At 40.8% G+C, this 27,063-nt stretch overlaps 1 protein-coding gene across 2 annotated transcripts in view; it reads left to right on the forward strand.

Moving 5' to 3' along the window:
* Positions 1-27,063, forward strand: part of PRKN (parkin RBR E3 ubiquitin protein ligase) — a 713,780-nt gene that overhangs the window by 122,707 nt on the left and 564,010 nt on the right. For both annotated transcript variants that reach the window (XM_032681398.1, XM_032681399.1), the window contains exon 2: positions 3,465-3,628. In XM_032681398.1, the coding sequence (XP_032537289.1) occupies positions 3,465-3,628 (164 nt within the window). The remainder of the gene's footprint in view (positions 1-3,464; positions 3,629-27,063) is intronic.

Genomic DNA, 27,063 nt, shown 5'->3' on the forward strand with positions numbered 1-27,063 from the left:
CTTGCATTAATGTGCATTAATTTTATTTCACAAATGCAATGATCAAGGAGGTCTAATGCTTCCAGTTATTATGGCTCAGCAGTGAGTGGTAACTCATTAAGTCATGGTTAACTTCATTGCATATACCTGTCAGTCGGGACTTGGTGCAAAATATACAGCAGGGCATTTTGCCCGGAAAATGTCATACCAGTGCATCGATATCTGCAATGACAACCCACTCATCTTGAGGTAGTGTTCAGGCTGTTGATTTTCAGCCATACAGGCTGAAATGTGTGAAATCATTTGTCTCTGAGACACTATCTTGCTCCTTCTGTAGACAGCAGAGATTCTGTAATTGGATTTCCCTCTTTAAAGAAGAAGGGAGTTGTTGGCAGGATGTTCAGTGCAAGGGCATCAAGACTCAGGATCCTGCTATCTCAACTTGGCTCCAGTTTGTTGGAATTTGGCAACTTTTTGAAGAAATGACATCTGTTAAAGAGTTTTCTTGGAGGGAGCTGAGGATATTTTTGCTAATTGATGAAAAGGATACATGAATTGCTATGGGACTGGTTATTCTATTGATGGTGAGATTTTATCACATATTGATGTCAGGAAAAAATTAGGCAAGCCAGTTGGCCAGAACTTTGTGACAGTGACAGCCTCCAAAGTGGGACTTGATGTAGTGGAAGTAGGGTAGAAATTAAAGTGGAGCTGACTGAACCAACCTGCTCTCCAGTGCTCTGGGAAGCAAAAGGTGTTGGGAAGGTCTCCTATTCCAGTGCAAAACTTAGATCTGTGAAGAAAAGGACTGTACCGGTTCCAGCCTGCTTAAGTTGCTGTGGAAAGACAAAGTTCGAAGAACTTTGCACAAAGTTGTTTAACCCTTTGATTGGACTTTCATTAACGTGCTGACTGGCTGTGTAATGCAAACCAACTACAAGTTAATACAATTCTGAGCTATTCCTTTCCACTCCTGACCTCATCTCTCAGAGTCTCCCCAACTCATCTTTTTCTGGTTTTTGTTCCTCTTTAGTCTTTTGCTTTACTTCTTTCCCATTTTTCAGTTCCCTTGGCACACTGAAAAGAAGAAAATAACAATAAAAAGTTGTGGAACAAGGTGTAGTGCCATCCCATTATCTTGTGTTCTGCTGCTAGTTTCTCACACTGCATATGTCCTGCAGTTGCATTTCTACAATTTAGGTTGTAGAAATTCGGACAGCAACTGATATTCACTGGTAGTTTATAAAGTGTCTACAAATGCATCTAAAGCTAATTAAATATAAAGATTAAAATACTAGAACAATATCTTGTATGATTGAAGATGGAAGAGTCCCAGGGATCCGAAAAATATGTTTTATATGGTTTTATTTTATTTATTGAAATAATAAAAGTACTTGGAACAGCTGCTTTCAGCCTTGATAGGTGATGCACAGTTGTATGGTAACAGAGGGACTTCCAGGACAGTTCCACAATACTTTACCAGAGGGACAAGAATTTTATGTTCTCTGGATTTCTACCTTCTCCTTTCTGTGTGTTTTCCTGTTCTTAATTGGTACTAAATTGGTCAGCTGTTCTGAATAAATTATTAATCATGGTTTATGAGACAAATTTAATACTGAAAAGGATGATACTTTCAAGTGTGAAGTAGTCTAGATGTAGGTTTTTGACCCAAGAAGAGTTGTATTCTCAAGTCCCGTGCCGAGTCAAAGAATCTGATCACCACAGACACTGTCACAAGACTTTTTTTTCCCCCATTCTTAGGAAAATACATTTCAAAGGTCTTTTTATCTGACCTCAGTAGGGAAGGGGCTTTTAAAAATAGAAGAAGTTTCACATATTTCACACTGTCTTTGGGTTAAACTTTGGTGACATTCTTTGTTTTGTCTATAGGAAGAATGGAGATTAGATCTTATGCAGTAAGATCTTAAGTTTAAATATGTGCATTCTTTTGCCACAGATAATATGTTGTATGTTATAGCTTTTTTTTGTGTGTGTGTTTGTGATTCATTAGTTTAGGAAGAAAATGAATTGGCTATTTTATGTCAAAACTAAAAAGGAAATTTGTGTTTTGCATGTAGCAATGTAAAGACATCTACAACTTAAAATGATGTGTTAAATTGTATTAGTATCTGGCCTTATCCCTTAAAGATTAACCAGATCGGAACTGAAGACATGAAGTTGCAAATACCTGCAACACTGGCTGCTGAGCAAAACAGTGGCAGCATTCTCAGCCATAGTCAAATGTTCTTAAAGTATCTGACACCTTTGGAGTTGTCAGGCAGACTGTATGTTTGAAAAATCATAGAATTCCAGTTTTCAGTTTTAAAACTAGTTATTTCTTTAAACTGAATAAATACTTTTGAGCTTATGCTTCTGTCAGTCAACAAAAATGCAAAGGATTCACATCTTCAGCTAAAACGCTGCAGTGGGAATGGGAAATAAATCTTTAAAAAGACTGGTTGTTGCAATCAATACCCAAGCAGTTTAGGTGACAGGTACCCACTATCTAATTGATATAAATGTTTTTTTTGTTTTGTATTGTGTTTTGCTAATTCCTTTGCTTCCTGCCTGTGAAGATGTTGGTCGAAGCATTCCACTGGGGACGTGTCTACTGTTCGTACAATCTCCCTGACTGATATGGATGTAATGAGGCTTTTTCTGTTTCGTAGTTCTTGTAGTCATTCCCCTAACCATGGGCTCAATGAGCACATTCAGACTCCTTATGAAAAACAGGTCTGCCAGCTGAATGGCAGGAAGCTTATGAGTTTGTTTACTGGGCTTCTCTGGATATATAAACCAGTTGCTGCAGCTCTAAAAGTGATATGACTGGTGCAGTAGTGATTTTCTGCACTGAAGGTGGATGCTGACAGGAATTATGTACTGCAGATATTTTAGTGAATTCTGAAAAGACTGTGCTGTAATACAACACTCCCAGACACAGAATTCTGTGATTCTGATGTCTTCTAGCATGTGATTTTCTCTCCGTCATTACTTTTGTAGAATTATATCAGTGGGAAACCAGTTTATATGACTGTGCTTTGCCTTGTAACAAGGAATTGTTTTCCCTTGTATAATTTAATATATTTTGGCTCTAGAGCATACCTCAGTTTCCTGCATTTATTTGATATATGCATTGGGGAGGAGCACGAGTGGCACAGGAAGCACGTGTGCTGCAAAGGTTAGGACTGAACTGAAAATCTTTTGTGCCAGTTAGCAGCTACTTAGGCAGCTGCCTAGTGGGATTTCTTCTGATTCTAAATGTTCTCTGTAATTGCTAATACTGCCAAGGGGAAACTAATGTTTTTTATTTAGTGATCACTAACTATTCTGTGATGAGTTTAAAAATACTACGAGGGAGCATTAATAGCTTTTCTCTGAAAATAGTACATGCTTCCTGAAATTGAAAAGTAAGCCTCTTGTAGTCACTCTAGTACAAACACATCATGAGAAATTCTCACTTAAAAAGCTCTTTTGCTCTTGTTCAGTGTTTGTCAGGTTCAACTCCAGCCATGGCTTCCCGGTGGAGGTTGGTTCGGATGCCAGCATCCTCCAGCTGAAGGAGGCAGTTGCCCAGCGACAGGGAGTTCCAGCCGACCAGCTGCGGGTGATTTTTGCAGGGAGGGAGCTCAGCAATGACTTGACACTGCAGGTAAGAATCCCTTGGTAGCTTCTCTCCTGGACTGCTGCCAGCTACACTGCCTCTGCCTCTAATGCTGCCAATCTGATGTTCATGCCTGAGATCTAATAGAATAAATAGTGCCTGGGGATTCCTTGAACTTTACTCCACACTGCTTCATTAATTCTGACCTTCTTAATTATGCATTAAAACAGCAAGCAGGAAGGGTAGGGAAAGAGAGAGAATATGCGAGAGAGAGCACGAGAGAGAGCTGTGCCTAGTGAATAAATGTTTACTGACTACAGAAGCAAACCATGCACAATTTCTGTGTCTGTTCAATTTCTATCTTACTTATTCCATTTGAATCTTAATGAAGAAGGATGTGAATAAATTGCTCTAAATCAAGCTGCACAGTCATCACATTTGATAGAATTTGTAACCCAATTGTGACCCCTGGAGGATAGCTACAGGGCTGCTGCTGCTCCATGTGCTGCTGTGTCTGCACAGGTGTGTGCTGCTAGAGGGGTGGTTCCAGATCAGAAAGCCCACAGAGAAGTGTATTCCAAACCACTGAACTCATAAACGAGTAAAGCTGAAAGAGAAGCAGAGAGCACAGAAGAGCAGCTGTAAGTAGGTGTCTTAAATTCAGCTTCTGAAAGTTAGGGAACTGTTCTCTTCAGTAAATGCAAAGGGCTGTTCATCTGTGGTGAGTGGTAGTAAACATTGAAAGACAGGTTCAACTTGCTCTTCGCTATCTCCACCAGTGCAGCCGCAGTTGCTTTATAAATATTTTTGTTTATCCTGTATGTGCATTTGGCAGTTCACTCCCATAGGCAGGGTTTAGCATAAGATCACACATTTAAGACAATTGGGGAACTTGGGGAAACCTACTGGCATTTCAACTTAGTGCAAATACTGATTGAATGAAATTGCTCTCCTTCTGCAGTGGTATCAAAGAGCTGCAGATGCAATCTGTAGTAGTGCAGGTGATTGTATAAGAGATCTCTCACTGGCAGAACTATTCAGATTAATTGGCACTCATACTTCAGATGTATTGCTGTACTTAGAATGGCTGCTAAGCCTGGGTACAGAAAGTCACTGGTGTATTGATGACCAATCACTGTTTCTCCTTAGGTAGGATATTTATTGTTTTGTGAAGGACTTTAGGGAGGTTCAGCACACAAAGGTATAGCAATGTGATTTGTCAGTCTCCAGTGCATCAGCTGTGAAAGTGTTGATGCATACATGCATGGCATATACATCAGTGTGCTTCACTTATATGTGAAAACACATATACGACAGTGTAAGAATAAAATAAAAAAATCATGTGCATTGTAGAAGTTGTCAGTTGCCAGTTGCTAGATTTGGGTGTCTGTGTTGTTCTATCAGAAGCTTCTGAATCACTTGGCTTTTCCTGGGAAGCTGTAGATGTTGGTATTACTACCATTTTATGTCAGCATGAAACACAGATTTTCAACCCAGTTTGACACGTGCAACCATGTTTGTTGTGGGCTACAACATACAGTCTGTTGCCAGGGTAAATTAAAAATTGCTTTCCAGATATACAGACCTGCTGATTGCTTGATTCCATTGGAATATCAGAATTACCATGTGTAGTCAAGACTTTCTGTTATTTAGTAAACTGGATGTAGACATTATTGCTTTGACTCTTGCCTTCTAAAGCAGATAGGAAGTTCAAAAGCTGTTTTAGGTGGTATAATCCATACTTCTGTGTTTAGGTTTCTTAAATATTGCAATGATTAATATCATCAGCAGTGTATCAACTACATTTTTATTCTTGATATTTGATTAGGTGTATTCTACATTGTTTCCGTGTTTGCATTTTTTTCTGTCATATATTAGTGTATGTAAATTTATTTATTTTTTAAATTTGTCAGCACAAGAAGATGAGCTGAGTATTTGAGGTGTTTGGGTTCCTGTGGCAGGCTATTTGTTTTTTTTTGCATAAGAAGCTGAATGCTAATAAAGCTTGGGTACTAGTGAAATACTAACTGCTGGCATTTATGTTGCATCTATAATTTCAGAGTTAATATCACATATGAGCAAATTAACTAGCGCTTGTTTTCTAGACCTATGGATTTGCATCAGAACAAGAAAAATATAATATTAGTTTGTACTCAACTGATGCTTTATTTTGTTATATGATAACATAGACTTTCTATTAGGACCATTTGATACTTCTGTTTTTCGTAAATTACTTTTGAACTTTTTTTACCCAAAATACTGTGGAAGACTAGAGGTCAGGAAGGAGAACTGATAGTATTACAGATAATGAGATTATAGAGGACCTGGGAAAAGCTGCAATAATTGCGTGAGTATGGGGCAGGGATATAGGAAATACTCCAGGATAGCAAACTTTACTGGTTTCACAGCTCACACAACAACTAGATTTGGCTTGACAGCTACTTCAGTATCTCAGGTAGCTGATACAAAACATAACTGAGAATGTGAAAGCTGTGTTTGTTTTCTTGTTTGGAGAGAAGGAAAAATCTTTCCTGGTAGCTGAAACTTGTGAAAAAGAAATGAAGCTTTGGAATGGACAGAAATTAAAGAGAAATTATTATAAGAAAGAAAGTGCCAAGCTGAGATCTTAAAAAAGTAATTTGATATCAAGAACAATAATAAAATATTGTAGGAAGGATAGAAGTGAAATATGTGGGGAGACATTTAATTTGGTACTGCAGATAAGTATTTTGTCCTTGACAAAAGAGAGGAAGATTAGACACCGATTCAACTGTGCACAGAGGAGATCAGTATCTAAGCTAATGACTAAGGCACACGTCATAAAATTAAAGCCATGTTAAGGAAATATTGGTATTGACTGGATGAAGAATGGAACCTGCAAATTTGAATCTCATAAGAAGGAATTAGAGCAATAAGCTGCTTCCTAAAAGTGTAGCAAATGGTGTAATTTTAAGGGTGCTAAACATTTCAATGATGAAGAGTTCCCTACTGATTACAGTTCACTTTGGAATGAGTGGAAGTAATTCATTAATATAGACCAAAAAATAGAAATCCTTTCAGAAGGCTGTCACGAGTATGGGAGAATAGTGGTAAGATCTTGGGGCAATAATAGTGAAAGTAGAACAGAACCATAACAGAGTCACCAACAGAATAAACAGGAGGTATCTGCATATCAGGAACATTGAAGTGTCCTCATGGGGTAACTGCTTACAAAATTGTCATTGCCTCCAAGAACAGCAGAATTAGTTAGCAAAGCTTCTGGAAGCCAAGTAGGTAATATGTATTATTACACAGTTTTGCTCAATGCAAACAATTTGAAATTTACTACTGGTGATAGCAGCAGTGTTACATTAGTACAGACTTCCCATTTCTTGAAGAACTCAAAATCCTTTTGTGTGAGGAAGCTCTTCGCAAACAGTTTGCAAGAGAGATTTCCTGCCTTGCAGAGCTTACAGTGTAAATGAGTAAAGCAGACAAATGATGTGATGGGAATCAGTAGCTTAGTTTGTCCATAGTCAATAGCAAAACAGGGACAGAATTAAGTCTTCTATTTCCCAGTCTTGTACCATTACAGTGTGTCCCCTATGAGGTAAATCTAGAAGCAGAGATTTCTTTAAAACAGAGAAAGACTAAACATGGTTAGTACAAGGACTTGTTAGCTTTAGGGCAGTGCTCCACTGAGGCAGCTTCTGAGTCAATGTTAGCTGGAATTTGACTGCAGCATAGGCTCAGATTTGGAGCATAGGTTTCACGTGAATTTACATGTAACTGCATCCATCCATATAGGTGCTTGCCTAAAATGATTTATACATACATTCAAGAAACAAACAAACATGACTAGAACTTATTGTTGAACACTGATTTGTGAGCTCACAAGCTTGACTGAGAATGAGTAAAAAGGAATGGCACAACTGGAGTAGCAGCACAGATAATCATCTATATGGAGAAAGGAAGAGGAGTGGTAAGAAGAAATGGTGCTGGTTTTTAGCAGGAAGAGGTATTTGAACAATGCCACATTGCATTTCATCAAAGAAGGACCTTGTGTACTTAAATGTGTGGCAACTTTCTTACTCTAAGCACAGCTCAGTACAACAGAGCTTCCAGCAGTTCTTATATTTCCCTGGTTCATTTTACTGAAGGTTCAAAGAAGAAACCAGGTGACACAATGCAAAATGTGTCCCTAACCAGCAAAAAACCCCCAATGTTTAGTTATAAACCACTGAGCACTAAGATTGGATTGGGTCTTTTGACAAACACAAGTACTGCCTTGTGTTACAATCTGTGTCATGTCATGGCTTGGCTTCGCGAACGAAGATTTGGGAAGGCACTATCCACATTTGCTACAGGCACGCTGGTGGCTTATGAGGCCAATACGTGACAGACATATCCGATTGCAAAAGGCACAGCAGAAAGACTCCTTAGATGGTGTAATCTGCAAGACACAGTTCTTTCTGCGTTGCCTTTTTTCCTCGAGAGTGATCCTGCGTGTGTTCTCGAAGGAGACAGCTGCGTTATAGATGCTGTGTCTCCAGGCCTCCCGATTTGAGGCCAGAGTAGACCAGTTATGGTGATCAATATGGCCAAGGCTGAGATGTTGTTTCAGGGAGTCCTTGAATCTTTTCTTCGGGGCTCCTCTCTTGCGGCAGCCGGTGGCAAGTTCACCATAGAGCAGGATCTTAGGGAGGCGGTGGTCCTTCATCCTTGAGACGTGCCCTGCCCATCGCAGCTGCGTTCTCATCAACCTGGCCTCAATACTTGTGACAGCTGCTTGCTCTAGTACAGATGTATTGGTCACATAATCTGACCAGCGGATGTTAAGGATTGTACGGAGGCAGCGTTGATGGAAGCGTTCTAGGAGACGCAGGTGGTGGCGGTAGATGACCCATAATTCGGAACCATATAGGAGAGTAGACAACACTATGGCTTTGTAAACACCGATCTTGGTGCTTTTCTTCAAGTGTTTATTACGCCATACTCTTTTGTGGAGTTTTCCAAAGGCACTATATGCCTTAGCTAACCTGTTGTCTATCTCTCCGTCGATCTTACCATCTGAGGAGATGAGGCTACCAAGGTAATTAAACTGTTGGACTGATTTGAGCTCTGATTGGCCAATGGTGATGTGGGGATGATGGAAGACTTCCTGAGGTGCAGGTTGATGGAGAACTTCTGTCTTCTTTATGCTGACTTCCAGCCCAAAGAGCTCAGCAGCATCTGCAAAGCAGGATGTTAAACGCTGCAGGGCTGCTTCTGTGTGCGCAACAAGGGCGGCGTCATCAGCATAAAGCAGCTCCCGGACAAGATGGTTTAAGGTCTTGGTGTGGGCCTTCAGTCGCCTTAGGTTGAACAGGCTTCCATCAGTACGATATCGAATGTAGATACCGTCCTGATCATCGAGGTCTGCTGTGGCCCTTTGGAGCATCATGCTAAAGAAGACGGTGAATAGGGTAGGAGCGAGAACGCAGCCTTGTTTCACACCATTCTTAATTAAAAAGGGCTCAGAAAGTGCGTTGCCATATCTGACTTGACCGTGCTGATCCTCATGGAGTGAGATGATCATTTTAAGGAACTTGGGGGGACAACCTAAACGTTCCAAAATCTGCCACAGACCTTTTCTGCTCACGGTATCAAAAGCCTTGGTGAGGTCGACAAAGGTTACATAGAGACCTTTGTTCTGTTCCCTACACTTCTCTTGCAGTTGTCTGAGAACAAATACCATGTCTGTGGTGCTCCTGTTGGCTCTGAAACCACACTGACTTTCAGGTAGAATTCCTTCTGCTATGGTGGGTATTAGTCTGTTCAAGAGTATACAATCTACAGTTTTATATATGGGATACCACATCACTCACAGGAACAACTGTGATGTTCAGTAGTTTTGTGGGTTACAAAATACAGTTGAGCCAACATTTGCATACTTAAATGCTGTTTGTAGTGATTTGCTTACAGACACACTGACTGAATCAATCATCACATGTGAAATCTAAAGAGAGAAAATGATTTTATTTTTGTGCATGTAAATCAGTATTTTTGGTCAATATTTGATCGACCTGTGGATTTTTTCTTCTTTTTAAAGCTGGAAGAGATGTGTATTCTACTTCTTCAAAAACAGGAAAAGCTAGCTGAATAATTCTTAGATATATTACAGTAACAGAGGAAATCTAGAGATGCCACATCTGTGGTGCCAGCTAATGTGGACTTGGCTAAATGAGAGGCTAACAGTGCCTCCCACTCTTGTTTCTTTTGATGGCTGCAGACTCACTGTGACAATAGAGAGCTGTTGGAAAAATTTTTTTTCAAGACTTGTGATGGACCTCATGGTATTATATGCCCATAATAAATGGGGAAAGTACTGTGTAGCCATGTTTAGTGTTATATTAAGTCAGGGCTAGCTCAGGTCTACAGATTTTCCATATCTCTTGAAAAGGATTTATGTTGGCAGATAAAAAGCTAAATGCATTAATAGATTTGTCCTTCAAGCCTGATAACACATTTCCATTCTGACTTTAAATACTTTTCTGTTCTATTCTTTTTATGCTATATTTTTCCTGGAAGTAGATGAATACAAAAAATATTTAACTATAGCTAAATGAGCGATAAATTATCTTCAAGTAGTTTAATAACTGCGAAATGTGAATGGGCCATGTTTGAGGCGGCTGCAGATTCTATTATGGTCTTGAAGTTTGCTGGTTCCTTCTCTGTTCTTCTGACATTTCTTAGTGTGTTTTAGTTGGCCAGCTAATGATTGAGGAGGAAGTGTGGCAAATTTTCTGCAGTGTGCAGTCTGTAGAGATTTGTATTTAATTTCTCCATGCATCTGGGTTTTGGCACCTAGATGAATTCTGTGTTGTCTGCTCAGTCTGGTTCATGGTTCCCTGGCATAGGGTTTCTGGTGCCAGTATTCTTAGAGGAATCTTACTGACTCATAATATTTCTGAATGACCTGTGCTGCCCTTTTAGATTAATTTTCTGATTTCCAAATATGAGTTTCTTTTGGTTTTCCCTTTGCTGACAGTTTCAGTAAGTTGGGAGTCTTATGAGTTTCTATTCCCTCTATGGCTGTTATTAATTTCTTATATGTGAGAATATGTTCAGGCAGCAGATGATTTTTTTTTTTAAACTTCATTTCTCTTAAGCAGTTAAAATTCCCTACATTGAGGTCATTAAGTGAATTTTACAAAATCCATTTTTGAAAGAGCCATTGCTTTGTGTCAGACTGATAGAGAAATTGCAATACTATTTGCATGAAATATGGTAAGTCGATAAGAAACTCCTCTGACAAACCACTCGAGTTCTTCTCAAGACATACATAGTGTTTCAGAATGAAATTATCTTGAAAATTGCACTAGTATTAGATGGGCTTTTGTTTTCAATCTACATGCTTGCATTAGGCAGGCACTTTTTAAATCATTCTCCCTGATCATGAGTATAACCCAATTCATGTGTTTACAATTTTGTCCATTTTATGATTTGGATCCTTCTTTAGGTCACAGGAGAGAAAACGTGCAAGAAAAAAAGCTTTAAAAAGCTGCAGTTGTTCAAGTGGTGGCAGTCAGTACTAACTTCTATGAATCTGTAAATAGTGACAGTAGGAGAAAGGTCAGTCCACATCTTTCATTCGTCACCTTTCTAAATTGCTTTGGTGAAAAAATGTTTAGCCTACTGAACACTGTTACCAAAAACCATCATTGAATAAGCAGAAGGTCAGGGGTAGTAGGGACATTTCCTTCCTTCTTCCTTCTTTTTCTTCAAAAGAAAAATATAGTATTTACTCTTCTGGTAGAGTACATTTATAAGGAAGGATCCATAGACACTTTGTATTTCCTAATTCAGAACTAAAATATTAGGATTTAATTCACACTGTACATACTGAAGATACTGGATTAAGAAATGGGAAATTGGGACAGAGCATCTGGGGGTTATTTTTAACATTGAGAATGTTGTGTCAGGATAATAAAACTGTAAACTTCAGTGTTGGAAATATACTTTAAATAGCAAATAGCATACCAGATATACCTCCTCAACAAAAAGGTGGAATGAAGTTCCTTGGAATAATTTCTTTGCTTTAGTCTTATTTTTACTTACTTAAATCTGCTTACTTACAGCTCTGATTGTCTGAAATCTCATCTGTAATATGTTTCTATTGGTAATTATCAAGGTCACACAGCTATTTAATAAACTGTTCTGGGGTTTCTTCTTTTATTTTTGTTTTTCAAGCTTTCTCACTCATTGTAGTTGAAAATATGGGAGGGAAACTTAAGCACTTCATATCTGGTTTCAGTTTTCATCATAGATGAAAATACTCGGTACTCTAGGAGAGGCAGAATTATCCCTGTGAGGCATAGTTTTGATGGGAGAGGGGATGGGGAGATGGAGAGAAGAAATTAAAAGAACACAGTTGTTGCACTATGACAGCAAAGGCCTAACACCAATACAGGCTTAAAGGGAAAGAAGACAATTATTTTAGGAGTTTTTGAAGCAAAAGTAGTTTCATACTTTCTTATGTATCCTTGGAGCAATCCTCGATGACTTTACAATTCCTAGAAGCTTTCTTATGAACTCTAAAAGCCCGTTGGAGAAATGAATGTAAAGTGTTTTAAAAAAAAAAACAGTAATAAGGAGAACAATGGAGCAATACAATTTACTCTCCTCATTTAGACTAAATAAAGCAGCGAAAGTACCTGTTCCACAAATGAATCACTTTCCTCATATACAGAGCAGGTTGTTATTTCATTTTTCCACGTAAAACATTGGCTCCATTGATTTAGTGAAAATGAAGCCATTGACTTTCCATGAGCCAGCATTCTCCCTCTCATTCTCTCATGCTCATTTTGCCTCTCACTTATTCTCTCCTTCTCCTTCTCTCTCCCTTTTCTCTTGCACATACACAGTCCTTACTGTCCTGAGGAAGCTTCTTAGCCAGTGCAAAATTATATACCTCTATCCATAGAGGTATGGATGTGATTCCCATGTCTGCTGAGCCCCGTTTTCAGTGCTGTTCCTGAATAAATTGATCAGTGTTTTCTTCACTTGTACTGCTTTTCTCATTATTAATTTCCCACAGTTCAAGCCACGTTTCCTGCTTTTTCCAATCAATTCCAGTTCTTTGAAATCCTGTTCCCATCCAGGATTCCCATCCCATCCCACAACATCTATTGTGCATTGCAGTGTTAAACCAACTAAGGAAACTAATAGTTCTTTCTGATCTTTCCCTTTCCCAGCCCAAGAAATAGTGGGGGGAGAGAATGACAAAACTAAGGTGCCTTGCAGGTCTGCTCTACCTGCCAAAGAGTGAACATTTCCTTCTGCCTATGATTTCTGTCTCTCACTGGGTGATGTGCTTCTGTGCTATCTGTTGACCTCCTTGTTTGCTGATCTCCTTGTGTCTAACTAAGAAGCTGACAGATCTGCAGGAGGCTCTAGAGCTACAGGACAGTGGAGTAGCTACAGGTAGTGGAGGAGGCCTTGTGGGAAATCTATCTCATCTCAGACAGCTGTGTTCCTGGCATGAGAACAGCCAGGTCCTCTTGTGAGATATTGGACTTCATGCATGTCTTTCTATCAGTTTGTCTATATATGTGTGACAATGTATAAGAGGTAATTTTTAGGTAATTTTGAAAAGATGTGTAAATGTTGGCAATTTTTTTGGTTACACTTCTCATGAAGAGAGTGAAAAAAACCAAGTTGCTAGTTTTATGGTACAATTAATACAAAAATAGATACAAATAATGAAACATTTTTAAACTTCAAAAAAAATTCTAGTACAGTTTTCCCCTTTATCTGTTTGACATAAAACATTATGATGGAAACATATAAAAGTTTTATTGTCGTATATTTGGTATGCGTGATATACCGGAGCTCTGACTTCATGATTTTTTTCTTATATAGCTCATCTCACGTTATCCTATAAAAATATTTTTACTGTATTACCTTACCATCTTTAACATAGCAACCTCTGCATTTATATCTTTCAGATATGCAGCGAACTGTGTGTACAAAACAAATAAATGTGTGCGAGTGTGTTGCAATAAAGACAATAGTAGCTGCTTTCCTCTTTAACCAATATCACATAACCTTTATTCCTACCTTATTTTCATTACCCTAGATAGTGATTTGGGGTGTTTATTTACTGTTTATCTTACAGCAGTGTGTTTATTACTACAGTTTAAGCACATGTAATTTAACGTGTCAGAGCTTCAGGAAAGGAAGAATCAATCCAATTTTAAAGCATCTTAATGTATCTACTGTCACAATTTTATGGCAAAAATGTTTCAATGACCATAAATGGCAGTAAATAAATTAAAATGACCATTGGAAACCTTATTCTTTATAAAAGTGTTCCCTTCTTATTTATGAATAGTGAAAACTCTAGTGCCTTTCTTCTGAATGTACTAAGATACTCAACTTTGTAATATTGGTGTAATTTTTGTTCTGGTCACCAAGTGGTAGTTGAAACTTGTGTTAGTTTTCTAAAAATAATTTTTTTTTTTTTTTTTTTGCTGTCACTATGACAAATATGGGAACTGAGGAAGTGGTACAACAACACAGAACAATAACAAATGGAAGAGAGGATACTTGTGGAAATATATGCCATGCTGATCTAAACATTTCCAGAAGAAATCAGAAGTCTTGAAGTTTTGTTGGAATTTCAGATAAAAAGGTTTCAGGTAGATCTGAAGGGTTTGACAGAGAGAATTATGCTTAATTATATGGCATGTACTAAATGTGAGGAGATTAGATGAGCAACCAAAGAAAAAATGATTATATGGCAGGGTTCATGAAGTATCTGAGGTTGTCCTACTAGTCAGGAAATAGGCAAGAGATAAAATGAAGGTTGAGATATATTATAGATAACTGCAAGAGCAAGGAAACACAAGGAATTGAATTGCAAAAGCGTATGAATTGGCAGCAATCACTGGTAAGCCCATATTTTTTAAAAAACCAGAACAATAAATGGGGGAATAGGAAATTTTCAGTGTGTTAATATAGTTTGTGATGTAAGGCTATTTGTGGAGAATATAAAGAACTGCATTCAAGGTTTGACACCTAAAATAGCAGAGAAGAACATGTTATCACCTTCAAAAGAGATGTGATTACATTACAGAAATTTACCTTCAGTGGTAGAGCCACTTAGTGGGTCATCAGAATCAAGTGATTCTTTAAGACTACTATCAGATAAGATTAAAGACTTCTACGTCACAAAATGTTAATATTTTTAAAAAGTTAAAAAGACTAGAAATTTTTTCAGTACATTTTAAAAAAAATTTAAAAAAAATCCAAACTGAAGAGCAGTAATCCATGCAAGTCTATTGTCTGGGAAACCAATTTAGGAAATACTTCAGCTCATTTATCTGACTTGAGCTATGTGGTGAATGCATTACCTACAACAATAAATTGAAACAAAATATTAAACTTGCTCAGCCTACTCAATATTTATTACCATTTTTACTGAAGGCAGATACTGGAAATGTTATCCTATAATCTAACAAGGCAATTTTCAAATTATGTAGTGCAGAAGTGCTTGCAATTCTAAATACATTACTGGAAACAAGATTTGGGTAGGTGAACCGGTAACCATTGATTTGGTGGGGTATATTTTCAACCAGAAATGCTGGTCAAAAAATACTATTCAGCCAAGTAGGCATTTAACCTTATTATGAATTAGAGCTACGAGTTCTAATTCTGATTTCAGAAGAGTGGAGAAACTGGATGCAGTAGCACATAACAGTATTAGTTCCTACACTATATTCCTGCATTGATTTTGCACTTGCTTTTCAGAGGACCATTCTGTAAATGCCATCCTTTATCACTGTAGAGGTAAAAAAAGCAGGATCGCCGGAAGTGTCCATTTCCAGTGGAATTCATTGCTGATCTCATCTGTTTAAGTGAATGCAAATGAAAGCTCTCTCCTGTTTCTCTGAAGGAGAGCACTGCATGGCGTCAGTCTCCAGAAACAAATGGAGGAAGACTGACACAGAATGGGTTCATGCCTCAAGTAGCCACAGGATTTAATCTCCTTGTGTCTCTGGTTGTATATGTGTCAGTCATAAAGCAATCTGTGAATTACTTATCTCCTGACATAATTCAAATCTCTCAGAAGTGTTATTTTTCTATTATAAAGACGGATTGACTTTCCAAGGCCCCTGTGGGGTATAGAAAATATTGAAAAAATTGCTATCAATAAATAAATGAAATACAGAACTGGAGAGAGAGTTCGCTTTGTTCACATTTTTGGAAACTTTCATATGTTCCATTGTTTCACTGCATTAGGAACATGCTACTTCCATTGTAACGTAATTTAGTGTGATGTATTGTGTATTTACAGTTGAAATTAAAAATTGAATTTTTCTAGCAGCAGAGAACAGTAATAACCCTGCAGGATATTCACTAGTTCACAGTATCCGCAGGTTTAACGTTGCACTGTACTGGAGACTATTAGTCAACACTGGGGTTTCTAGTGCTGCTTACATGAGAGAAGTTGCATTAGAGTTTAGAAAAAAGAGTATTTGAGACAGAAATAACCTTTCCTAAAAGGAGACAAGGATGAGGTTTGCTTTGGAGCCTTGTTTTGCCATTGCCCACTTTGAAATCTCTTTGTGGTAGCTTCTCTTGATCCTTTTTGAAATGTCAGCATGCCAATGCCTTTTTTAAAAGGTGCATACCAGAGAGAGCATGCGAGGTCTTGTTGAAGAATTCTGTGTCATGTCCTGACTTCATTACACTACAGAGAGGAGGCTGAAATATGTTTTTTAATGTCTCTATAACTCAGTAATCCTTATAGTTCTGTAACTTTATGCTGTTTTGGAAGGGACTTCTTCCATTTTCTTGAGGATAATGGTATTTAGAGACTCAACTTATTTGGCTGTGTTCCTGCATGAGTCAGAAAAAAACCTGTGACGTTCGTTTATATTTATACTAATTAATCTGTGATCATTTTTCATTGTAACAGTAATTTACTTCCATGTGATTTGATTTTATCAGAGTGTGCTAATTAATTTCCAGCCTTTTATCCTGGAATGTGGACTGCTGATTTTGAGCTGCACGAGGTGCTACAACCTGCTGCTATGAGTCCAAATGACTTAAAGTGCAATCTGCCAATATTGCTGCTTTTGAGGTTTTAGTCTATTGTTATATAGACTATTGTTATATGAGGGGTTCTTTCTGGTTCTTTCTTGTGTAGTCAAGGTACATTGACTGTGTAAGAAAAAGTACTCCTTCTGGACACCCTGCTTATTCACTTCTCATTCAAACTTTGTTGTTGTTGTTGTTCTCAATTGTGTTTGCTGTAGTCAAGATTTCCTCCAATGTGGAGCTCAGATTGATGATCTGAGGTCTCATGGGCCAGTGTTTTGGAGACTTCCTATCCTGGGACTGAATGAGTATGAGTCAAACTTGCATTCTTTTTTTTATCAAACTTCTATTTAGATGTGTGGGCTTTGATGTTTTTGTTTGTTCTGTACTTTCCATCTTCTTCTGCAATTTGTTATGCTTTTATGTAAGGTAGGTGAAATGCTGCATGTTAAGCAATGTTAGTGTTTTAAACTGAATGTTTGTGGAAGAGGCAAGGTATTATGTTTTTCCCTCCTGCCTACAGCAGTTTTCCTTTTCAGTTCAGTAGGAAGACGGGTATTTTGTCATGTATTATGTCAGTGAATAACAGATAAAGCTCACTCCTAGTTAATTTTCAGATGTTGGTTTGAAAACAATAAAACTGGAAAGCAAGGGCATATGTTAATGATGATTGCAAACATTAGGTGTCCATAAGGTGGCCCTGCCTTGGCAGGGGGGTTGGACTAGATGATATCCAGAGGTCCCTTCCAACCCTTACAATTCTGTGATTCTGTGATAAGCATTTGTGAAACTTAACATAAATCTGAAAGACAGAATTACTTGAAATTGGTTTTAAAAAGCCAAAAAAACTTCTTCTTGCCATTGCAAAAAAACCCCCCGAATTCAAAGTTACATTTGGACTGCCTTAGTTTATAACTGATTCTGCTTAGTTCCATTCTGTATTTCCTATCTACCCTGACCCATGAACATGAAAGATTTCCATAGAGAAATAACTGTGGCTTTACTACTTGTACAATAAGAAAACTGACTGAAAATATCTTACTGCAATGTGATACAGAAAATACATTGACATATCATTATATGATAGTGATTTAATTGTAACTGCAGATGTGATTGATTTCATATAACTATTAAAGGTTGTAACCCTTTATCAATTTCTTTAGAGGATGTCATGCTTTCAAAATTATGTATGTATGTGTCCAGAGAGCGTATATAATTTTCTGAGCATTATAGTGTGTAGTTCATTTGTGTTAAGTTTTAGGGCAATTTATGAAATTTCATAACCACGAGGAGTTTTTATGTCCTATATAGACTGCATGTGTTGAATGTACAGTTTGTATATATACACACATATGATTTTCTAGTCTTTCTAACTCCCAGCAGAAAGTTAGACCCAAAGCCAGTGTTTTGTTTGCCCTGTTGTAAGTATCAGAAAGATCTAGGAGGGAACTTTGATTGCGAGTTATTAATTTCTACTGGTGTTTTTATTTACAGTAAGTATCCATCTTAACTGCATCTCTTATATATTTTTCAAATTTTTAATAATTTGGGCATCTGCACCAGTGTTGACAAAATGCTTTCCAAAATGGCTAAACTTGTGGTTCAAGTGGGACAATTCATATTGTTATTCGTAAAATATTCTGGTTTTATTTTAAGGCTTTTTATGTATTACAGGTTTTAATAATATCAAACTTAGTTGTTTCAATTTCTTTTTATGTTTCAGAAACTAATGGTGTTCAAATTCTAGGTGAGCAGAAAAACCCAAAGCTTTTAGGTAGGAGTTGCATTGCTTGAAATTGGAAGTAATCATTTCCCCGTCCTTCCCTTTTATGCTGGTTTTCAATTGCTAACAGTTTTCAAGACAAGAAGACATGGAATCAAGCTGTAGAATATAATACCCTGTCTTATTCTAAGGTTTGCCGTGTAACTGAGCACCAAATGAACAAAATCTCTGTATTCTCCAGACATAAGCAACATGGAATTAATCTGGGAATAGCTATATTTGGTCAAATATTTCTTTGAAATATGGTTTTAACAAAACAGCAGTTGTTCAAAATAAGCACATCCAGAAACAGAATATTTTAGAAATATCTTGAATTCTAAGTGCCTAACACCTGAGACATCAATCAGCTCATGCTTCTATCATACCAAAACAACCACAGAAAATCATCATGTCATGGTGATGACATGCTCTGGAGAACCTAGGAAACACTAAGAGATATACCTTATGGAGATAATTGTTGCTACGTGTGCGGAGGGGGGAAAAACCCTCAAACCATACCCTGATTTATCCCATTTTGATTGATAGAGTAGCTGTCTTTGCAATGTGAAGTAATAGCTTATACTATATTTTGCCTCCTAACTACAAGCATAAAATTAAAAATAAATTTTAATTTAATGAATTTTAAATACCTTTAGATAGAATTAAGCTGAGGAAAATGTGTGCTTATTTAGCTTGAAAGGTCATTTTTTTTTCCAAATAAGACTCCAAATTAGTTGCCAGTTTCTGGATGTAAAAAGTGTTATTTTAGCCAACTGGAGGGCTAATAATATTTTAGCATGCTTTGCTTCAAATTTCTAATGCATAAGAACCCATTATGGCTCTTGGTAAATGCTGGGAAAAGACTAGTCCAGAAAATAGAGAAATTAATCGAATATGAGATCAGTGTATCTTCCTTACAAACAAACAAATATATGATATGTTGCTACATGTTTGTTGCTAACTCTTTCTTGAACTAATAAATGTCAGCTAAATTGCTGGCCTCAGTCACTTTTTCCATAATCCAATGTCCTGGTTAGAACAGCTGGGACCGATTCATCACTGAATGGGTATAGCCCAAACTGTGTATTCTATAGCCCTCCATGCCATTTCCCAGAAACTGTTGTCAGTAGAGGCCTGCGAGGTGTGTGGGGGGGGATGTTCCTGAGCACCCTCATATCCTTTTATGGAATGAGCACCCTCATACCCTTTTATGGAACTCCCCGCTCTGAGGGAAGGACTAAACACCCTTTTATGGAATTCCCCGCTCTGAGGGGAGGACTGAACATTCCCACCTGAACTGGAGAGTATATAAACCTGGAGTTTCGGAACCTTTTTACCACTCGTGGGATCCAGAGGAGGACCGCAGCTCATCCCTCTCAACCAGGCATCAGCTCATCGCTCTCAACCAGGCATCAGCTCATCGCTCTCAACCAGACTGCAGCTCACCACCACCCTCGGACGGACTACAATTACCACTTTTGGCTGGACTGCAGCAGCTCTCCCACCCGCAGGTTTTTCCCCTCTCCCTTTGCTTTGGACTCAAGGGGGGACCCAGGTAGCACCGCTTTGTTTGTACCCCGGGGTGCTGGGTTGTACATTTGGGCTTTGTGGGTTAGTGCCTGTTGCTTGTCTGTGTGGTCGTACTTATTGTATTATTTTATTAAATTGTTATTCTGACTTGTAATCTCTCTTTGAGTTGACTCGGTTTCCTCTGCTGGTTAACTTTCAAACCAGCACAATTTTGGCGCCCAACGTGGGGCAGAGGGAGAGAAGTCAGAAACACAATTTCATTTTAAGCATTTGTCTATTTGGATATAGAAACTCCCTGATCACCATGTTGTTTGATGCATTCACGTGGATGTTGTATCTGAGCATGTTCATATTTCCACATATGGGGAACTATTTGCCTGTTTTGATGCTTTTTTTAAAACCAGGCAGAGGGATCCAAATTGCTTTATTAGTTTACTATATTTATGTGATCATAACATCAGAAGCAATGAGTTTCATTGTAAATGTGTATTCAGTCCTGTTTGCCTGTCCTGGTTTGGGTTGTTACCTCTGGGGCCTCATTAAAAATCGCACCCAGCCCTTTGGGGAAACAGGGGGGAATGGTTGTTTCCAGCCTCTCACCTCTTTCTTCCCCTTCAGACCTGCTACAACAGTTTTTGAAAATATTGAGTTCCCTTTTGATGTTAAGGACAGCATAATGTTATTGTTAGTGTTGCTTTGTCTGCTCTGTACTGTCTACACCATGTTTAGGGTCAGAACAGGGCCTTCTAGGGAGGTTGTTTGGACGCCTGCCCTGGGAGCAGATAATGCTGAGTGGCATGGGAAGTGGGAGGACATTGGCCAGTATTTGGAGAAGTTTTCTCCTCCAATGATCTGGAAATTCACCCCTGAACAACTGCAGGATCCTGTTAGCATGATAAGACTGGTGAAGGGAAAATGCTCTGGCAGCTCCAGAGATGGCCAGCTCACAGCAACCTACTGGGCCCTGGCCACTGCCTACCGGACACTACTTGACATGGTACAGTGCTGTCAGGGGGAGGAGAGAAGGAGCAGATCCACAGGTACCACGTCCACCCAAACCACAGCTGAGTCAGAGGGAGAAAGAAATGAATCAACCGGCACCGTGTCCACACAAACCATCGAGGAGCCAGAAGAACAACCCAAACCAATAGCAGTCGCCCCTGTCCAGAAAAGGAAATCAAAGACTAAATCAGTCCGTATAGCAAATGATGATGAAGAGGCAGGACCTTCACATCCACCGGAGGAGACAGAGCCAGAAATAATCACTCGGTCCCTATCCCTGGGTGAGCTACGTGAGCTCCGGAGAGAGTTCACACGACAGGCGAATGAGTCCATTCTGACCTGGCTGCTCCGAATCTGGGATGCCGCAGCTAACGATACAATCCTAGATGGGAGTGAAGCCAGACAGCTGGGATCCCTGTCTCGAGATGTAGTCATTGACCAGGGGATTGGAAGGAGGCAGGAAACTCTCAGCCTCTGGCGGCGACTGTTGTCCAGTGTGAGGGAGAGATACCTTTGTAAGGAGGACCTCCACGTACAGCAAGGACAGTGGAACACGATGGAACAAGGTATCCGGTGTTTAAGAGAATTAGCTGTACTGGAGATAATCTTTTCAGAGGATGAAAGATTCCCTAAAAGTCCAGATGCTGTACAGTGCACATCCCAGATGTGGTTAAAGTTTGCACGACTCGGGCCAGAAATGTATTCCCGCTACTTAGCAACGCTGCAATGGAGGGAAGGAGAGGACAAGGTGGGCGCGTTGGTCAGTAAACTCAGGATTTATGAAGACACTGTCACCGCCCCACTACGAGCCCATGTCTCATCTGTGGAAACCAAACTGGCCGAACATGTCCGAAGCCTGGAAGAGAAGATTGAAGAGGGACACCAGAAGCTAAGAGAAGAAATTAAGGAAGGGATCTTCCATATCGCGCCAGGACAAACAAGAGTCTCTGCTATTAGGAGCCAGCGTCCCCCAGCTAAGGAGAGAGAGCACACTCCACGTGGCAATCTATGGTTTTACCTCCGTGAGCACGGAGAAGATATGAGGAAGTGGGATGGGAAACCCACCTCTTCCTTAGCAGCCCGGGTACGTGAACTGAAAAGAGGAACAAGTACCACAAGGAACTCTTCAAGGGTAAATGTTGCTCCAGTCTCTCGTGGGCAAGACTCCAGACGGTACAGGAATGATGATACGTCTGATCCTCTTGAAGGGACCTCCAGGTCATACTCACAAGAAGAGCACAACGAGTACCATGACCGGGATTAGGGGTGCCCTGCCTCTAGCCAGGTAGAGGAGAGGGACAATCGAGTCTATTGGACAGTGTGGATTCGGTGGCCTGGCACACCAGAGCCACAAAGATATAAGGCCTTAGTGGACACCGGCGCACAATGCACTTTAATGCCATCAAGATACGTAGGGGCAGAATCCATCTCTATTTCTGGGGTAACAGGGGGATCCCAACAGCTGACTGTACTGGAAGCTGAAGTGAGCCTGACTGGGAAGGAATGGCACAGACACCCCATCGTGACTGGCCCAGAGGCCCCGTGCATCCTTGGCATAGATTACCTGAGGAGTGGGTATTTCAAAGACCCAAAAGGACTTCGCTGGGCTTTTGGCATAGCTACTGTGGAGACAGAGGAAATTAGACAGTTGAACACCTTGCCTGGTCTCTCAGAGGACCCCTCTGCTGTGGGACTGCTGAAGGTTGAAGAACAGTTGGTACCGATAGCCACAGCAACAGTGCACCGTCGGCAATACCGCACCGACCGAGACTCTGTGACCCCTATACATAAGATGATCCGTGACCTGGAGACCCAGGGGGTGGTCAGCAAGACTCGCTCACCCTTTAATAGCCCTATATGGCCAGTGCGTAAATCCAGCGGAGAGTGGAGGCTGACAGTGGATTACCGTGGACTCAATGAAGTCACACCACCCCTGAGTGCTGCTGTGCCGGACATGCTGGAGCTCCAGTACGAGCTGGAGTCCAAGGCAGCCAAGTGGTACGCCACCATTGACATTGCCAATGCCTTTTTCTCCATTCCTTTGGCAGCGGAGTGCAGACCACAATTTGCTTTCACTTGGAGAGGTGTGCAGTACACTTGGAATCGACTGCCTCAGGGGTGGAAACACAGTCCCAGCATTTGCCATGGACTGATCCAGACTGCACTGGAAAAGGGTGAGGCTCCAGAACATCTACAGTACATTGATGACATCATTGTATGGGGGAACACAGCGGGCGAAGTCTTCGAGAAAGGAGAGAAGATAATCCAGATCCTCCTAAGAGCTGGTTTTGCCATTAAACAGAGTAAGGTCAAGGGACCTGCTCAGGAAATTCAGTTCCTAGGAGTGAAGTGGCAAGATGGACGCCGCCTAATTCCAATGGAGGTGATTAACAAAATAGCAGCCATGTCCCCACCAACCAGCAAGAAGGAAACACAGGCTTTCCTAGGCGCTGTGGGCTTTTGGAGGATGCATATCCCTGAGTACAGCCAGATTGTAAGCCCTCTCTACCTTGTGACACGGAAGAAAAATGATTTCCAGTGGGGCCCTGAACAACAACAAGCCTTTGAACAAATTAAACAGGAGATTGCCCATGCGGTAGCCCTTGGGCCAGTAAGGACAGGACAGGATGTGAAGAACATGCTCTACACTGCAGCCGGGAAGAATGGCCCTTCCTGGAGCCTCTGGCAGAAGGTGCCTGGGGAGACCCGCGGACGACCGCTGGGATTCTGGAGTCGGGGATACAAAGGATCTGAAGCCAGCTATACACCAACTGAGAAAGAGATCCTGGCTGCTTATGAAGGAGTTCGAGCTGCCTCAGAAGTGATCGGCACCGAAGTGCAGCTCCTCCTGGCACCCCGACTACCAGTGCTGGGCTGGATGTTCAAGGGAAGAGTTCCTTCGACACATCACGCCACCGATGCCACATGGAGTAAATGGATCGCTCTGATCACGCAGCGAACCCGGATAGGGAATCCTAATCGCCCTGGGATTCTGGAAATTATCACCAATTGGCCCGAAGGTGAGAGTTTTGGACTATCCTCTGAAGAAGAAGAGGAGCAGGTGACACGGGCTGAGGAGGCCCCACCATATGACAAGCTACCAGCAGATGAAAGGCGATATGCACTCTTCACGGATGGCTCCTGTCGCATGGTAGGGACAAACCGAAAATGGAAGGCAGCCGTGTGGAGTCCCACACTGCGAGTTGCAGAAGCGACTGAAGGACAAGGTGGGTCAAGTCAGTTTGCAGAGCTTAGAGCCGTTCAGTTGGCTTTGGATATAGCTGAACGAGAGAAGTGGCCAAGACTCTATCTCTACACTGACTCATGGATGGTGGCCAATGCTCTGTGGGGATGGCTGGAGCGATGGAAAAAGGCCAACTGGCAGCGCCAAGGGAAACCCATCTGGGCGGCAGAGATGTGGCAGGACATCGCTGGCCGGGTAGAGAAGCTGAGTGTGAAGGTCGGTCACGTAGACGCTCATGTAGGCAAGAAACGGGCTACTGAGGAGCATCGTAACAACGAGCAGGCGGACCGAGCTGCCAGGATTAAAGTCTCTCAGGTAGATCTGGATTGGCAGCACAAAGGAGAATTATTTCTGGCTCGATGGGCCCATGATGCCTCCGGTCACCAGGGGAGAGATGCAACATACAGATGGGCTCGTGACCGAGGGGTGGACTTAACCAAGGACATTGTCTCACAGGTCATCCATGACTGTGAGACATGTGCTGCCATCAAGCAGGCCAAGCGGGTGAAACCTCTATGGTATGGTGGACGGTGGTCGAAGTACAGGTATGGGGAAGCCTGGCAAGTTGACTACATCACGCTCCCCAAAACCCGCCAAGGCAAGCACTATGTACTGACCATGGTAGAAGGAAGTACTGGATGGCTGGAGACATACCCTGTGCCTCATGCCACTGCCCGGAATACCATCCTGGGCCTTGAAAAACAAGTCCTGTGGCGACATGGCACCCCGGAGAGAATTGAGTCTGATAATGGGACCCATTTCAAGAATGGCCTCGTAGACACCTGGGCCAAAGAGCACGGCATTGAGTGGGTGTATCATATCCCCTACCATGCACCAGCGGCTGGAAAAGTTGAGCGGTGCAATGGACTGCTGAAAACCACCCTGAAGGCACTGTGTGGGAAGACTTTCAAACACTGGGAGCTGCATTTAGCAAAGGCCACCTGGTTGGTCAACACCCGAGGCTCCATCAATCGAGCTGGCCCTGCTCAATCAGAACTTTTGCATACTGTAGATGGAGATAAAGTCCCTGTGGTGCATATGAGAGGAATGTTAGGGAAGACTGTTTGGATTAGTCCCACCTCAAGCAAAGGCAAACCCATCCGAGGGATTGTTTTTGCTCAAGGACCTGGTTCCACCTGGTGGGTAATGCAAAAAGATGGGGAGACACGTTGTGTACCACAAGGGGACCTAATTTTGAGTGAGAATGGTCTGTAATGTTTCATTGTGTATATATATATATATATGTAAGTGTATATAGTTTTAAGGAGACATAGTTTTTAAGGGGGTTAATTTGGGCATGACATGGACGGCATAGAATAAGGGGTGGATAATGTCCTGGTTAGAACAGCTGGGACCGATTCATCACTGAATGGGTATAGCCCAAACTGTGTATTCTATAGCCCTCCATGCCATTTCCCAGAAACTGTTGTCAGTAGAGGCCTGCGAGGTGTGTGGGGGGGGATGTTCCTGAGCACCCTCATATCCTTTTATGGAATGAGCACCCTCATACCCTTTTATGGAACTCCCCGCTCTGAGGGAAGGACTAAACACCCTTTTATGGAATTCCCCACTCTGAGGGGAGGACTGAACATTCCCACCTGAACTGGAGAGTATATAAACCTGGAGTTTCGGAACCTTTTTACCACTCGTGGGATCCAGAGGAGGACCGCAGCTCATCCCTCTCAACCAGGCATCAGCTCATCGCTCTCAACCAGGCATCAGCTCATCGCTCTCAACCAGGCATCAGCTCATCGCTCTCAACCAGACTGCAGTTCACCACCACCCTCGGACGGACTACAATTACCACTTTTGGCTGGACTGCAGCAGCTCTCCCACCCGCAGGTTTTTCCCCTCTCCCTTTGCTTTGGACTCAAGGGGGGACCCAGGTAGCACCGCTTTGTTTGTACCCCGGGGTGCTGGGTTGTACATTTGGGCTTTGTGGGTTAGTGCCTGTTGCTTGTCTGTGTGGTCGTACTTATTGTATTATTTTATTAAATTGTTATTCTGACTTGTAATCTCTCTTTGAGTTGACTCGGTTTCCTCTGCTGGTTAACTTTCAAACCAGCACATCCAACCACCCTCCACACAAAGAACCTTTTCACTTGCTCATACTGCTTCCCCTCTTCATTTTCAGCACAGGATGTGTTACTTTTCAGTTAGTTACTAGTTCATTGAACTTGTTAATGTCAAACAAATATTACCTTAACTTCACCTTGGCAGAATACCTGCATAATTTACAGTATTTATTTTACTTCTGCCTATGTTGAAAGTGTTGAATGACTTTTTTAGCTCAAGTCATTGACAAGAGGAAATAGGAGGAACATGCATACTCTAGGAAGCCTGTGAAGAACCTATAAAATCATCATGATATAACTGCGAGAGTTACTGTGATGATGTGTTCTGTGGCAATATACATACCATAGGTTTTATCTGCCTGTCATTTTCTCAGATAAAGGCATGTCATTCCTTGTGACAACTTTGCTGCTATTTCTTTTCAGGTTAGGAAACAGGGACCTTCCTGTCAAAATATTAAAATGTCTTTTTGATAATAGCTGAAAAGTCCTTCTTATTCTTTCTGAAAATATTTGGGGTTTTTATAAATATCACACAGTCACCGAACACATCTGGTATTGTCTCCATTGGGTATTTCTCTGCAGAAAGAAAAAAATGTCACATTTTTTCAATGCTGCTGCCAGAGTTGGGCAGTTAAGCATATCAGGAAAAGAAACACCTATTTAGATATTAATTTATATATGTATGTGATTTAAAATCAATGGAATTTAATAAGTAACATACCCACTGCTGACACATGCAGACAGAATAGTCTTCTTCCAGTATTAGGAAGTGTTGTTTTGTTTGCTTGTCTCACTTTTGAAATGG

Source organism: Chiroxiphia lanceolata, chromosome 3, assembly GCF_009829145.1.
Source record: "Chiroxiphia lanceolata isolate bChiLan1 chromosome 3, bChiLan1.pri, whole genome shotgun sequence".
In the NCBI taxonomy this organism is placed as follows: Eukaryota; Metazoa; Chordata; class Aves; order Passeriformes; family Pipridae; genus Chiroxiphia; species Chiroxiphia lanceolata.